Source organism: Penicillium psychrofluorescens (assembly GCF_964197705.1).
Source record: "Penicillium psychrofluorescens genome assembly, chromosome: 3".
NCBI lineage: Eukaryota > Fungi > Ascomycota > Eurotiomycetes > Eurotiales > Aspergillaceae > Penicillium > Penicillium psychrofluorescens.
In genome coordinates, this window is record NC_133441.1 from 1,938,015 (window position 1) to 1,951,026 (window position 13,012).

Here is a 13,012-nt window from a genome sequence, read left to right on the forward strand (position 1 = left end):
GTTCACAGCAAGCCCTTGGAAGCCTTTCATCCAGCCGTGGACTCGACAACACATACAATTCCAACCCTACTGCGGCTCGATTGCGTACCCCGTTTCCCACTGAAATGGTATCCGATCTTGATGCAACGGAGAGACCCTCTGAGGATGGATTGGGTCATGTCATCGCTGCAATTGACATGAAGGACTACGGCACTGTGGGGTGCTCGTACTACTCCACCGACGAAGAGAAGATATACCTGCTGGGTGACACTCGTCTGGGTGGGATGGAAACCATTGAGGCTTGTCTGTTCTTTTTTTCATCCTTGAATTGACCGCAATAGCTGATATCATCGATCAGTGCTACTCCAAATTCGACCAACGGTCATCTTGACGCCGCCTCGAGTCGATCTTCTGGATGCACAGGACCAGAGACAAAATCTTGCGCAGGAGAATGGTATCTCTACCTCAAGGTTGGAAGTTCGAAACTGACTCTTTTGCGTCTTAGAGTCGTCTGCATATCTTCCATACCAGGTAGATGTTCGCCCAACCTCAGAGTTCAACCATGCCAGTGCGCAGAGCAAACTAGTATCACTTGAGCTGTCATCGACCCACGAGGAGCGCCTTCGCTTCTTTGTGCCTCATGACGGTATTGCAGCACCCGACGAAGTGAATGCGGAAGACATGGGGTTTACCCTTCAAGAGGGAAGGCTTCTGCATATCTCCAGCTCAGTTGACATGGAGAATCCGGTGACCATTGGTTGTGCCGGTGCAATTCTGACGTACTTGCTACGACGGAGGGCTTCACAGCCAAGTCTAGCGGACAAAGGTGGTATTGGCTTCCAAGTGCGATCCTTGGAGATGTTCAGCCTCCACGACACTATGTGAGCAGTAAAACCCCATGTCAACAGCTCGAGCTAATCAGAAAACAATCAATAGGTGTATCAATGGAAACTCATTCCTGTCACTCCAAATCGTGCAATCCGAGTCCCATCCAAACATGTTCAACCAAGGCCCGGGAAAGAAGTCATCCTCGGGAAAAGAAGGTCTCTCTGTCTATGGGCTTTTTCACCGCTTTGCAGGCACGCCTCAGGGTAGAGGCAGGCTGAGACGGATGTTCTTTCGCCCAAGCGTGGATCTGAATACAATTTGCGAACGGCATGATTTCATTGCAGTTCTTTCACGGCCGGATAACCTGGCACCGCTGGAGAAGATGACCAAGGCTTTGAAGCATATCAAGAATCTCAGGCCCGTGCTGATCAACCTTCGCAAAGGGGTTAGTACAGGAAGTGCAAAGATTACCGGGTTCAAAACTACGGTCTGGGCGAGTCTACTAGCGGTACGTAAAGTTCTGGTGGAGACGAGGTGGGATATATGATAATGTGGAGATTCAGTTCGCTTTCTTTTCGATTGACATCCATGATGCTCTGCGGGAGACCTCCAGGGCTGAGATGTTGCCTCTGCGGATGAAGGTGAGCGCTTTGCGGTTAGCCCGATATGATTCATGTTCTCATATCCTCCAGGCTCTTCGGGTCTTTGAAGCAGCTCAGCTATATAGAGTTGGACGCATGATCCAGGAGATTGTGAGTAGAGTATCATATCAGAAGACGACTGCTGATAGGTGTAGGTGGACATTGACAGTTCAGAAGAGCAGAGCAGAACAGTGGTCAAGCAGGGCCTTGACAGAAATCTCGATCTGATGAAGGACAGATACGACGGTCTGAGCAGTCTGTTGAAGCACGTTGCTATGGACGTCGCCGACACGATCCCCGAAAATCTTGATATCGATATCAATGTGATCTACTTTCCCCAGCTGGGGTTCAATATCGCAATCCCACTGAATGAACGCGGAGAAGCGACATACACTGGCTCCGACGAGGACTGGGAGCTCATGTTCATCACGGAGAATAGGGCATATTTCAAGGATTTCCGTATGAGAGAGATGGATGAGAAGCTGGGTGATATTTACGGTCTCATCTGTGGTAAGAATGGGCAAAACATTTTTGCAGACAGCATCTAATTCCTGTTCTAGAAAAGGAGATTGAGATCGTGTACGACCTGGCTCAGGGCGTTCTGCAGTATGAAAATGTACTCGTGGATGCGTCAGATATCTGTGGAGAGATTGACTGGTAATATTTTCTAGATTGACCTTCAGAAAATCCCTTGTGCTCACATTTCCCTTGCAGCCTTCTGGCTCTCACACATGCGGCCAGCTTTTACAAGCTGGTGCGGCCCCGGATGGTCCAACACAACATCATCAAAATCAAGGGTGGCCGGTAAGCTTGTCTCTTCGATGGCTTTTTTGCAACATCTAATGTTCTCCAGTCATATTCTCCAAGAACTGACCGTTTCTTCTTACGTTCCAAACAATACGTATCTGATGGGTGGAAGTATAGGGAGTGCAGAGCCTGACGCCTCTTTGTTTGCCGATCAGACTCAGAGCATGCTGCTGTTGACTGGGCCAAACTACTCCGGGAAGAGCGTTTACATGAAACAGGTCAAGATTGCCTCGTCTACGATGCACAATTATAGGCTGAACTCAGTTAGGTTGCTTTGATTGTTTACCTCGCGCAGATTGGCAGGTCCGTCGATTCCGTCTCAATCTGCGGCCCGTGAAAAGAGAACTAATGGGCAGCAGCTTCGTTCCTGCGGACAGCGCAGAGCTGGGTATCACCGATAAAATCTTGACCAAAATCAACACCCAAGACAGCGTCTCCAAGGTACGACAAATTCATCTCTCCGATGGGCTGCCTAAGCTGATCCCCTCTCAGATCCAGAGCACGTTCATGAACGACTTGCAGCAGATCTCACTCACTCTGAAGCAGGTTACTAGCCAAAGTTTGGTGATCATCGATGAATTTGGCAAGGGCACAAATGAGTGTGGTTCGTGGTATTCTTGACCATGTTGAATCGAGTTGATCGTGACAATAGATGGCATCGGTCTGGCGTGCGGGATCCTCGAACACCTCTTGAGCCGGAACGATCCTCCAAAGGTGATCGCCGCGACCCATTTTCATGAGATCTTTGAGAACAACTTCCTGGTATCGCACCCCCGACTGCAGCTCGGGCACATGGAGGTTCAGGTCTGCGAAGACTCGAAGGTAGTGGAAGACCAGATCACCTATCTTTACAAGTACGTCTGAATCCAACCCGAGCAAAGAGATTACTAACGAATTGCCCAGCTTCCGACCTGGTCGCAGCAACAAGAGTTTCGGAACCATGTATGACCTACTTTCCTCCCTTGACCTCAAGGCTGAGGCCGTTTGTGGCTAAAATTAGATGCGTTGTTCTCCAGGTGCGCCGCCATCAACGGTATCGATCCTGCGATCATCTCCCGCGCCACCGAGATCGCATCCCTGTCAGCTCGTGGCGAGAACCTTGTTGCCGCGTGTGCAGTTCTATCTCCCGAAGAGACGCAGGCTCTTAAGGAAGCCGTAGGTTTTACTGGATGCGTTTAAGGCCAGCTAAGGCTGACTTTAGTCTTCTTGGCAGGATGCACTAGCCAGACGATTCCTTGGGATGGATCTCTCAGGCCACGATGATGGCTTAGGCGGCGGCAAGAGGGAGGCCTTGCAGGAATTATTCTCGAAGTTCGGGCAATAAGGGAGTCGTATGCTTAAGGCGGTGGTTACTATTTCTGTTGTGCTATCCATGCACGGGCTGAGTGTTTTCCGAATATTCTTATGATCATCACTTATCTTGCTCTCCTTGGATAGCGGTAGATAGCCTTAGGACGCTAATCTTAGCGCTGAGTCGCCATTGCTGTACTAAGTCTGTTCTGGAAATTGCACATTGGGGCCAAAACGGACGTGCAACCCACGCGCCCGCGCCATGCCATGCCCATGCGGCTCCCAGCCTGAGAACTCTTCCATGTGTCTGCGTGGATAAGTGTCTTTCTTCACTTGTCTCTCCCCGTCCATACATAACAGTCAATGGTTGTTTACATCGTTGCCCACGCGTACTCCCGGTCCCACAAACCCAAAATCCCCTGAGAGCTCGTCGCAACCCGGGGCTTCACAGAGCCCCACATGTCTCGGATCCCAGAGCTTGTCAGGGACTCGAAGCTGTCCACCAAAATCGATGCTGAGCACACAACACACACATTTCTAGAATCGGCTTCGGTGGCTGGTCGGAGAACAAGGCGCAGGGTGCGCGAGGAAGTATGGAAGAAGAAGAGACATCTAGGGATCGGCATCTTCGGCACGGTATGGCTGGAGGAATGCGTGTCCGAAAATCAGGAGAATAAAGTCCGCGCTGTGAAGGAGGTGCGGAAGATGGAGCCCGGCGCAAATGCTATGGATTATAATCGCGAGCTGGAGGCTATTGCCAAGTTCTCGGCGCAGAAAGTATGAATATTCCAGGTGATCTACTGGGGTTTGGAGTTGTTGCTGACATTCGGACTAGTTTGATGGATGCTTCGTGAAATCCTCCGGATGGTTTGAAAGCCCAGATGCTGTGTGTGTTACCATGGAGTATCTTCCGAACGGTGATTTGCAGAAGTACATGACCCGGCCCTTCTCGGAGAACGAAGCACAGCAGATTACTTTCCAGCTTCTGGAGGGTCTGGACTTTATGCACAGCAGTGGGTTTACCCACCATGATCTCAAGCCTGAAGTGAGTTATATCTGCCTTCTGGCAGGCCGGTATGATTCTGACTGACATCTGCAATCAGAATATCTTCGTCCTGTCTCAGGGTCCGGATTGGTGGGTCAAAATCGGTGACTTCGGTCTCAGCAAGCGCGTGATGGAGGGATTTACCGGCCAGCAAACTTTCAACGGCACCCCAGCCTTCACTGCTCCGGAGGTCTATGAGCAGGTGTGGAAGCAGCAGCAAGAAAACGATGCGCCGGTCTTGGATTCCACCGCAGAAGCCGATATCTGGGCTCTGGGTGTGATTGTCTATTATATGCTGACTGCGAAGCTGCCATTCTCTCTGAGCAATCAACTTCTCGACTACTACAATGGCGAAGCGATCCTTCCTTTGATTTCATTGACTCTAGTCGGTTCCAGCCCAGATGCCACATCATTCTTGGAGTCTGTAATGGCCGCAAACCCCACTGATCGCTCAACCGCCGCGGACGCTTTAAACCATGTCTGGGTAGAAGCTGCACAGCAAGATCCACCTCCACCATCCCCAACAGGCACCGAGTGGAGTTTTACAAAATCGCCCAAGCTCTTGCCCCGCGCGCTGAGTCGGCGGGAAGCCATCACTTCTACCAACGAAGCTGCCCAGAAACCGATCCCGGATGACGAAGTACCAACTCTAAGATTGTCGAACCTGTCAACGGAAAAGGCACAAGAACTGTTCGTCGTCGACCACACATCTAATTCCGGAATCAACGACCTGAACCTCGCAAGTCCGCCGCTATCAGCAGCCAACAGATCCTTCGTCGAGCGCCACCCTTCCTTCACCACAGACACCGAGTCAATAGCTCCCTCCGAAGACAGCGAGCGTCCGGTTACGTTAACTCGGTACTTCCGCCGGTCAGTCGCTCGGTCCGAAGACAGCGAGCGTCTAACGACATTGCCCCGGTACTTCCGCCAACTGTCTGCATCCGACATCTCGCCGGGAGAAAGTATGCCATCTCGTCCTTCATTCGGCACAAGGTTATCTTCGCAATTATCCTCGTCGGACATTGCTAGTGTCTCAGAGACATTGCCCTCTTTTACACGGCGCAGGTCTGATGCAGCGCCCATCCCCATATCGGACTTGGAATTCAATGTCACCACCACCACAAAACCAGGCAGTCCGCCTAGTATAACAAGCAGCAGGAACAGCGGAGGCGGGGATCGATGGGATAAATTCCGGAGAGTATCGCAGAATATACACTTTGTTCCGCGTTGGAATAAACATGGGAGGAATTTTTCGGAGATTTCGATTCCTTCGTCTTTGTCGAGGTGAGTTGCTCATCATATAGATGGACCATGTATTCCATTGTGTTCTGACGGAGGACAATTGCAGCATGGGTTCGAAGCTCAAGACTAAGACCCAGGCGGTGAAGATGCATGGCTCGCAGTTTGCGGAGGGATTGCCCATGTGCCCTGTTCGAGAGAAAGTCCAGAAAGGTTTGTTTATAGGCCCTTGCGAGTTGGTCGCGTGCTAAGAGATACCCAGAATAAACTGAAATGCTGCATTTTCCGGTTGTTGTTCATTGGGTTTGCGTTTTGTGATACCATGTATACATGTTCCTATAATGAATTATTCATACCGTGTCTTAAATGGTTCGCGGAGTTGAGATGGAGAATACAATAGAAGCCCCATCTGGTTATGCTCTAAAATGTAGAATTGATTTTATGTACAGACAGAAACGCCTGAATCGGCACGGGGGGAACCAAATATACGCCTGAAGAAACACATGCCCAGTGACTCTCACAGCTTGACACTCTTGACCAGGTTCTTCTTGATACCCGTCAGTTCACCACCATAGCCACCACGGCCCTCGCCACCCTTGTAGATCTGGCGAATGCTGCCCAACTTCTTCTTCTTCTCATCGTACTTCTTGCGCTTCTTGACACGCGGGTTACGCACGTCCTTCTTTCGCCTCGGCGCGAGACCCTTGTTCTTCTCGATCTGGTACGTGATGGCGCGCTTGCCATCCGGCCCAACCGACTCTTGCACCTCGACACGTCCGCCCTCACGAGCAGCAGCAGCATAGGCGTCTGCGCGGGCTTTCTTGTCGTCCTTGCGCTGATTGGTCCTCGAGGAAACCATATCGTAGTATTCGTCATCGTGGGCGCCGGATTGGTTGTCGCCGTGGCGGAGTTCCTTGGCCATGCGGTGGTCTTCCTCGTCGCTGTCGCCGCCCAGCTCTTCGCCGACGTCAGGCTGTTGGCGGCCGCGCTTCACGGCGTCGGCGATCAGTCGTGCCTGTCGATCCTTCAGGCGCTCGCGGTGCGGGATATCTGCATCACCGCCTGCAACCAGGCCGGCGGCATGCCGCTTGTTGGCCTTCTGGGCTAGCTGGGAGGTGTAGAAGCGGAGCGAGCGCTTTTGTTTCGCCTTCTCCTCTGCCTCGCGAGTCGTCAGGGCATCTTCGTCGCCAAAGTCGGAATCATCCTCGTCCTTGGCTGTTGTCTTCGTCTTCTGGGTCTTGCGTTTCCGTGTAGGCTCGGTGACCAGGTTCGAGAGATCGGCCAAGCCGGCTTCGGTTTCACGCAGGCGCTCGGCGCGACGCGCTTCGGCCTCCGCCTGTGCAACCTCGGCAGCCCGCTGCGCCTTGCTCAGCTTCTTCTGCTGTTTGGGTTCCTTCGTTTCCTTGATCTTCTTCTGTTCAGGTTTGACGGCTGGCTGGACCTCCTTCGAGACCTTCGTGGTTTGCATCATGGAACCCTCGGGGATTTCGAAGTCCTTGACAGACTCCCAGAGCTTCCGGAATTGAACAAGAGAGCCCATCACGGGATGCTCCCGTAGCTCAGCGGGCGACATCGGAATATGTTCGCTGGTCGTGTCCGGGGATGCAGAGGCAAGGAGCATGAAGTACATGCTAATTGTGCCCAGATATGCAGACAAAGCACGTAGTTTCACCACGGCCACCGGGGTTGGCTGGGGCTCCTCAGCAGACTCGGCTTCCGCTGCTGCGACCTTGGAAGCAGCCTTTTGCAGAGACCGGTAGACAGATTGAAGTTGGGTAAAATCCTTCGCCAATGGCTCCAATTCGGGGTACCGCGCATTCAGAATTTTCAACTTCTCTTTCTTTCCCATGTCATCGGTGATTTGCAGCTGGGGCAGCACCTCGGTGACTGCTTCGGCTTCCTCGGCCTCCTCGTCTACTTTGCCAGTGTCCATCCATTCGGATTCGTCCAAGCCAAAGTCGGCCTCGGTCATGGCCTCCAAGTGTTTTTGCTGTAACCGCTTGGCCTCCTGCTCTTCCTCCAGCGCATCGATCTCAGTCTCGATCTGGTCTGCGTTGTAGAGGTCCTTTTTCGAGGAGCCCCAAGCCGCAATCCCGTCCTCGTCCTCGTCTGATTCAGCATCCCGTCGGGGCTTGCCCATCTCATCTTCCTCATCGAAGGCATCCTCATATTCCTCGCCGTTCTCGAGATCGTCCTCGTCCTCGTCCTCGTCGTAGCCTAAGATTTCCTCGTCTGAGGGCTGGAGCAACTCCTCTGTTATGATTGGTTAGAGTCCATAATCGGTTTCCTTTATCAAATCACATACCTTCCTCTGCGATTCTCCGCCGTCTTTTCGCCTCGGGGCCTTCCTCCAGCAGGATGTGATCCCGGCCGGCTTGAAAGTCATCTTCGGAGTCGTCGAATCGCTCTTCGATGTGGAACTTGGACTGTTCTGAGGCTGGAGCCTTCGGTGCCGCAGGGCGACCGCCGGCTTTTCTCTTCCTGGCCATTGTTGATAGTGGTTGTACTACTCGACTTTGGTGATAACTGAGCCCGATAGAATAAATTTTTGGCTTCACCGCCTTCACAGCGCTAGTGGGGCGTTTGTCAAGTTTGCATTGCTTGAATTAATATTACCGTAATATACCGCCTTCTGGTCATAAGATCATCGGTATCGTGTCCTAAACGGTTTGAGCTGTTCCTGCCAAATAAAGCTCAGGAACGTCTGACACGGCAGTCGCGATCGAGAGTGTTTTGGGTTTCCTTTTCCTACTGTCTCTCCTTCTTCATGTCTCAACTCCCCTTCGTCACGTCACTCTCTTCGCTATCCGCTTCACAACTCGGAGTTTCAGCACTCGTTTGTATCATGACTGTCTATACACTTGCCAGGATGTTCGGCTACGGAGCGAAGAACGAGTTCGTTGTCGAGAATCGGGTTGGTGCCCTTCCTTTTCAGTTTGTAAGATCCACGGGGCTGACACCTTCTTGCAGACTGTGGTCATCACGGGCGGCTCGGATGGCATGGGTCGAGCTGTCGCGATGCAGCTGGCCGAGAAAGGCGCCAACGTCGTCATTGTGGCTCGTACCGTCTCGAAGCTTCAGGCTGCACTCGAAGGCATCACTGTAAGCGGTTGCTTCGAACTGGCATAGTTCCCGTTGCTCACACATGTTTTCAGGCTGCGGCAACGAACCCGAAGCAACGCTTCCACTTCATCAGCGCCGACCTCACTGACGCCGCAGAATGCGAGCGAGTCCTTGAAGAGGTCACAGCGTGGAACGAGGGCATGCCCCCCGACGTTGTCTGGTGCTGCGCCGGATTCTGCAACCCGGGCTTCTTTGTCGACGTGCCCATCCAAACTCAACGTCAGCAGATGGACACCGTATACTGGACTGCGGCTAATACAGCCCATGCAACGCTCAAGAAGTGGCTTGCCCCCATCCACCCAAGTGCGCAGATGAGTCTTCCCAAACGGCATCTCATTTTTACCTGCTCCACCCTGGCATTCGTTTCCATCGCCGGCTACGGACCTTACTCTCCGGCCAAGGCCGCAATTCGCTCTCTTTCCGATACCCTGAGTCAGGAGATCGAGATGTACAATGGAGCTCGCGCCCAGAGGCATCAGAATGCAGCCCCTGCGGCAGATGTCAAGATTCACACCGTTTTCCCCATGGGCATCCTTAGCCCTGGATTCGACAACGAACAGAAACTGAAGCCGGCCTTGACGAAAAAGCTCGAGGAGGCGGACAAGCCGCAGACTCCCCGCGAGGTCGCTACGGTTGCCATCGATGCTCTAGAACGCGGCGAGTATCTTATCACCACCATGTTCGTTGGTCATGTCATGAAGGGCACTGCCCTTGGTCCCAGCCCCCGAAACAGCCTGATCGGCGACACACTGTTGAGCTGGCTGAGCAGTCTGGTGTTCCTGCAGGTTATTCCAGACCTTCGAGGCAAGGCATTCAAATGGGGGAAAACCAACGGACTCCCTAATGGCAACTAGACGGATTGGTTGAGCGATGAGGGCGTGTTGTTTGTCTGGTTCTGTTCGGCGAGTGTCCCTATTATACCCCGACCTAGGAGTCGTCTTTCATCCTCTGTCTTGTCCTTCGTGTACTCCTACTCCAATATCATTACGAACGAAAAACAATGAATAATAATTGCATTCTGTCAAGATAAATTCTCCACCAGTACTATTACTAGCTGGTGCATATAGACCATCCGGGATAATGTCTACCGCTCCGTGACTTGCTCTTTCCGTTTTAGTGCTCACTGCTTGCTCCCTGCGTAGAACTGAACACGGCGCTAACTGAGCACAGTCTTGATCACCCTAAGTAAGCATACCCCCCAATAAAGTGCACCCCGCTAATTTCTTCCCTGTCCAACATTTTCCCCTTTGCATCGCTCGTATTTTTCCATGAACGAAAAAATGGCCTCAACAATGTGACTCTTGTTGGACCTGTGGCCCACCTCTTACCTCAGTGGCGAAATGCACGTTGGGTCGTATTCAACGGGCCTGTTAATCCCTCAACATCCTGCTATACTACAGCTGTTTACACTAGTTTTTCGAATCTATGATCATTATCCGTCCGCTAGCGACGTGAATAAACAACCTTAGGCTTTTTACACGACTGCCTACAATTGACAGACATCGATTGTCTTTAATGTTGAAGTATTCCGGTTCAATTCATTGTATACATTCTGGTCCAGCAACAGCCAATGCTCCCTCCACTAATTTGCGATGACCGATCTTCTAGGGCCATGTTATGCTCCTGTCAGGGTAGTCTCACGGTACGCCTGATTGGGAGGTTTTACGGATTCGGGCAACAGAGACTCGCAGGGAAGGCTTCGGGTGCGACACAGTATAATTCCAAAACTGATCGCTGGCCCCTAAAACCCAGGTGCCGGCGAGGTATCCATGTACGGACTCTTTACCCCTCTTGTCCACGTAGTCATGCATGCGCCTAACTCTATACGCGAACCGATGACTTGGCCAAGCTTCTCAGGCAACCCGAGCGCAGGCTAAAAAGATTTAGTAGCTCTTGTAGGTCAAAGCACATGATAATCTACCAGTTCATTATTCTGGGTCAATGAATAGCACAGGAAATGTAGTGGGATTGGATGGTTTCAAACTTTAAAGTGTCTAAATGAGCTCATCGGCAGATCAAGAAAACCAAGGCTAGCGTGGAAAGATCTAGTCAAATCCATGCTATTGGTGTTGAGGCGTCGGTCTTGAGGCTGTGGGCACAGCGATCTCTATGGGCGACGAACCTAAGGGCTAGCTCGCCTATAGCGGGGGAAGGCCAACTATTGCTAAGAGGAAACACGTCAGAGGGGCCCGCGCAAACACAGTCCTATCCTACTAGCGGCTAGAAAAATATATTCGGAAGTTTAGAGAGGGCCACGAAAGGTCTGCTAGAGATACTCACTCTTTTTAGGTTATTCGTTAGAGAAAGCGAATAAATCTAAAACGCCTCGTAGGGTGAGCCCCGAACATTGTTTCTCAATAAATTTTTCAAGGCCGATCCTTTTCTCAAAATTACCCATCATATTATTAGAATAGCGCTCGTGCCGATCAAAAATCATGCATATTCCCCAATAGCTAGCGCTGCGCTAATAGCATTTTCTGGGTTTTATGGGCCGCCTATATTTAAATATCACGCCCGGGTTTCCTTCTCAAGGAAAGAGCAGAGCTTCTACCCTGTCTTTGGGGATCGGTTGATAGAGTGCTTATAGCCTATTTATCACCCTTTGAAGTCCGGATCTTGCAATCCCATCCCCTTACCCCAAAATAAAGAATTTTCAAGTCAATAGAGCCTCACTTCATCATGGTTTTAAATACTGTGGCGATCCTTCTTTCGCTCTTCTTCCTTCGCAGTTTAACCCAGATCATTTACCGCGTCTTTTTTCATCCGCTGTCGAAATTTCCAGGGCCGAAGCTTGCCGCAGCAACGGGATGGTATGAGGCTTATTTTGACCTTTTTGTAAAACCTGGTGGTCAATTCATGTGGGAGTTGAAGCGACTACATCAGATATATGGTACATCTCTTGGACTTCTAGTTCTACCAGTTGCTAACAAGAAAACGTAGGCCCCATCGTACGCATTAACCCCCACGAACTGCACATTGAGGATCCAGAATGGCTAGGGACACTCTATACCGGCTCCGTTCAAGTTTGTGACATTATTCCCGTACTCAAATGAGATGTGGTTACTAAAGTGAGAATCCAATAGGTTCGTGATAAATATCCTCCAGCCGCACATTTACTTGGAATGCCAAAAGGAAGTAAGCAGAGCCTTGTAATTATAGTTTGCGACAATTTTCACGGAACTAAAACTACCTTCTATAGCGTTTGGCACTATTCCACATGATCTTCACCATATGCGTCGCGCAGCTATAAACAAGCTTTTCTCCAGAGCCTCGATCGAGAAAGCAGAGGACATGATATATGAAAATGTTGAAAAGTTTCTCGCGCGTGTCGATAAACAGATTCAGAGAGATGGGTCTGCGAATATGCGCCCGAATCTCCTCGCTCTCACAACTGCTATAGTCGACGACTACTGTCTCAAATCATCAATGAGACTACTCGATGAAGATAACGAAGAGAAAGCTTTAGACTGGCACGATACGATTAGCTCTCTAACCAATATGGCACCTATCGCAAGGCAGTGGAGCTGGATAACACCTTTTGCTATGAGTCTGCCTTATTCGCTGATTAGAATATGCAGTCCCGAAGTTGCAAGAATTGTAGCTATGCACCTAGTGAGTACTCTATATGCTGTCTTTTTGGTGGTATCTAGAATTCACTGACTGAGCTCTAAAAGGAAATGGAGAGACAAGCAAAAGCGGCAATTCAAAACCATGTACAGCGAAACGAGAAAACAAATGGTCCTCTGGAAGATGATGAACACCTTCTATTCAGTACTATTCTGAAAAGCCCCGAAATGATTCCCGAGGAGAAAGTCTACAACCGAATCTCTCAGGAGGGAGCTGTAGTAATTGGGGCCGGTGGGGAAACTACATCGCGGATTCTGACAACGGCGACCTTTTTTGTCTTCTCAAATCGCGAAACGCTACTACAGAGCCTTCAAGATGAGATAAGAACTATTATTCCCAATCGACATGCCAGACCGTCGTTCAAGAAGCTCGAAGGCTTGCCTCTGTTGGTAAGAACATGGACGCCGCCATCAATTACTCTTGTCGAGATTTT

At 50.8% G+C, this 13,012-nt stretch overlaps 4 protein-coding genes across 4 annotated transcripts; 3 read left to right on the forward strand and 1 right to left on the reverse strand.

Annotated features, from left to right (window-relative positions):
- Positions 1-104: 104 nt before the first annotated feature.
- On the forward strand, positions 105-3,579 carry PFLUO_LOCUS4863 (uncharacterized protein; the record flags this gene model as incomplete). The annotated part of the gene is made up of 17 exons (XM_073782256.1): positions 105-282; positions 338-433; positions 485-860; positions 916-1,315; positions 1,371-1,448; positions 1,500-1,559; positions 1,604-1,958; positions 2,009-2,105; positions 2,163-2,252; positions 2,302-2,473; positions 2,524-2,558; positions 2,615-2,696; positions 2,748-2,859; positions 2,908-3,109; positions 3,159-3,197; positions 3,272-3,410; positions 3,469-3,579. 17 exons carry the CDS (start codon positions 105-107, stop codon positions 3,577-3,579), a joined length of 2,622 nt encoding a protein of 873 aa, XP_073638929.1.
- Positions 3,580-4,004: 425 nt separating this feature from the next.
- Positions 4,005-5,661, forward strand: PFLUO_LOCUS4864 (uncharacterized protein; the record flags this gene model as incomplete). Its single annotated transcript, XM_073782257.1, has 4 exons — positions 4,005-4,322; positions 4,381-4,590; positions 4,649-5,552; positions 5,630-5,661. The coding sequence occupies 4 exons, from the start codon at positions 4,005-4,007 to the stop codon at positions 5,659-5,661; spliced, it is 1,464 nt and encodes a 487-aa protein (XP_073638930.1).
- A 685-nt stretch (positions 5,662-6,346) lies between these two features.
- On the reverse strand, positions 6,347-8,318 carry PFLUO_LOCUS4865 (something about silencing protein 10; the record flags this gene model as incomplete). The annotated part of the gene is made up of 2 exons (XM_073782258.1): positions 6,347-8,082; positions 8,135-8,318. 2 exons carry the CDS (start codon positions 8,316-8,318, stop codon positions 6,347-6,349), a joined length of 1,920 nt encoding a protein of 639 aa, XP_073638931.1.
- A 380-nt stretch (positions 8,319-8,698) lies between these two features.
- PFLUO_LOCUS4866 (3-dehydrosphinganine reductase) lies at positions 8,699-9,806 on the forward strand (the record flags this gene model as incomplete). The annotated part of the gene is made up of 3 exons (XM_073782259.1): positions 8,699-8,743; positions 8,800-8,931; positions 8,985-9,806. 3 exons carry the CDS (start codon positions 8,699-8,701, stop codon positions 9,804-9,806), a joined length of 999 nt encoding a protein of 332 aa, XP_073638932.1.
- Positions 9,807-13,012: the final 3,206 nt, after the last annotated feature.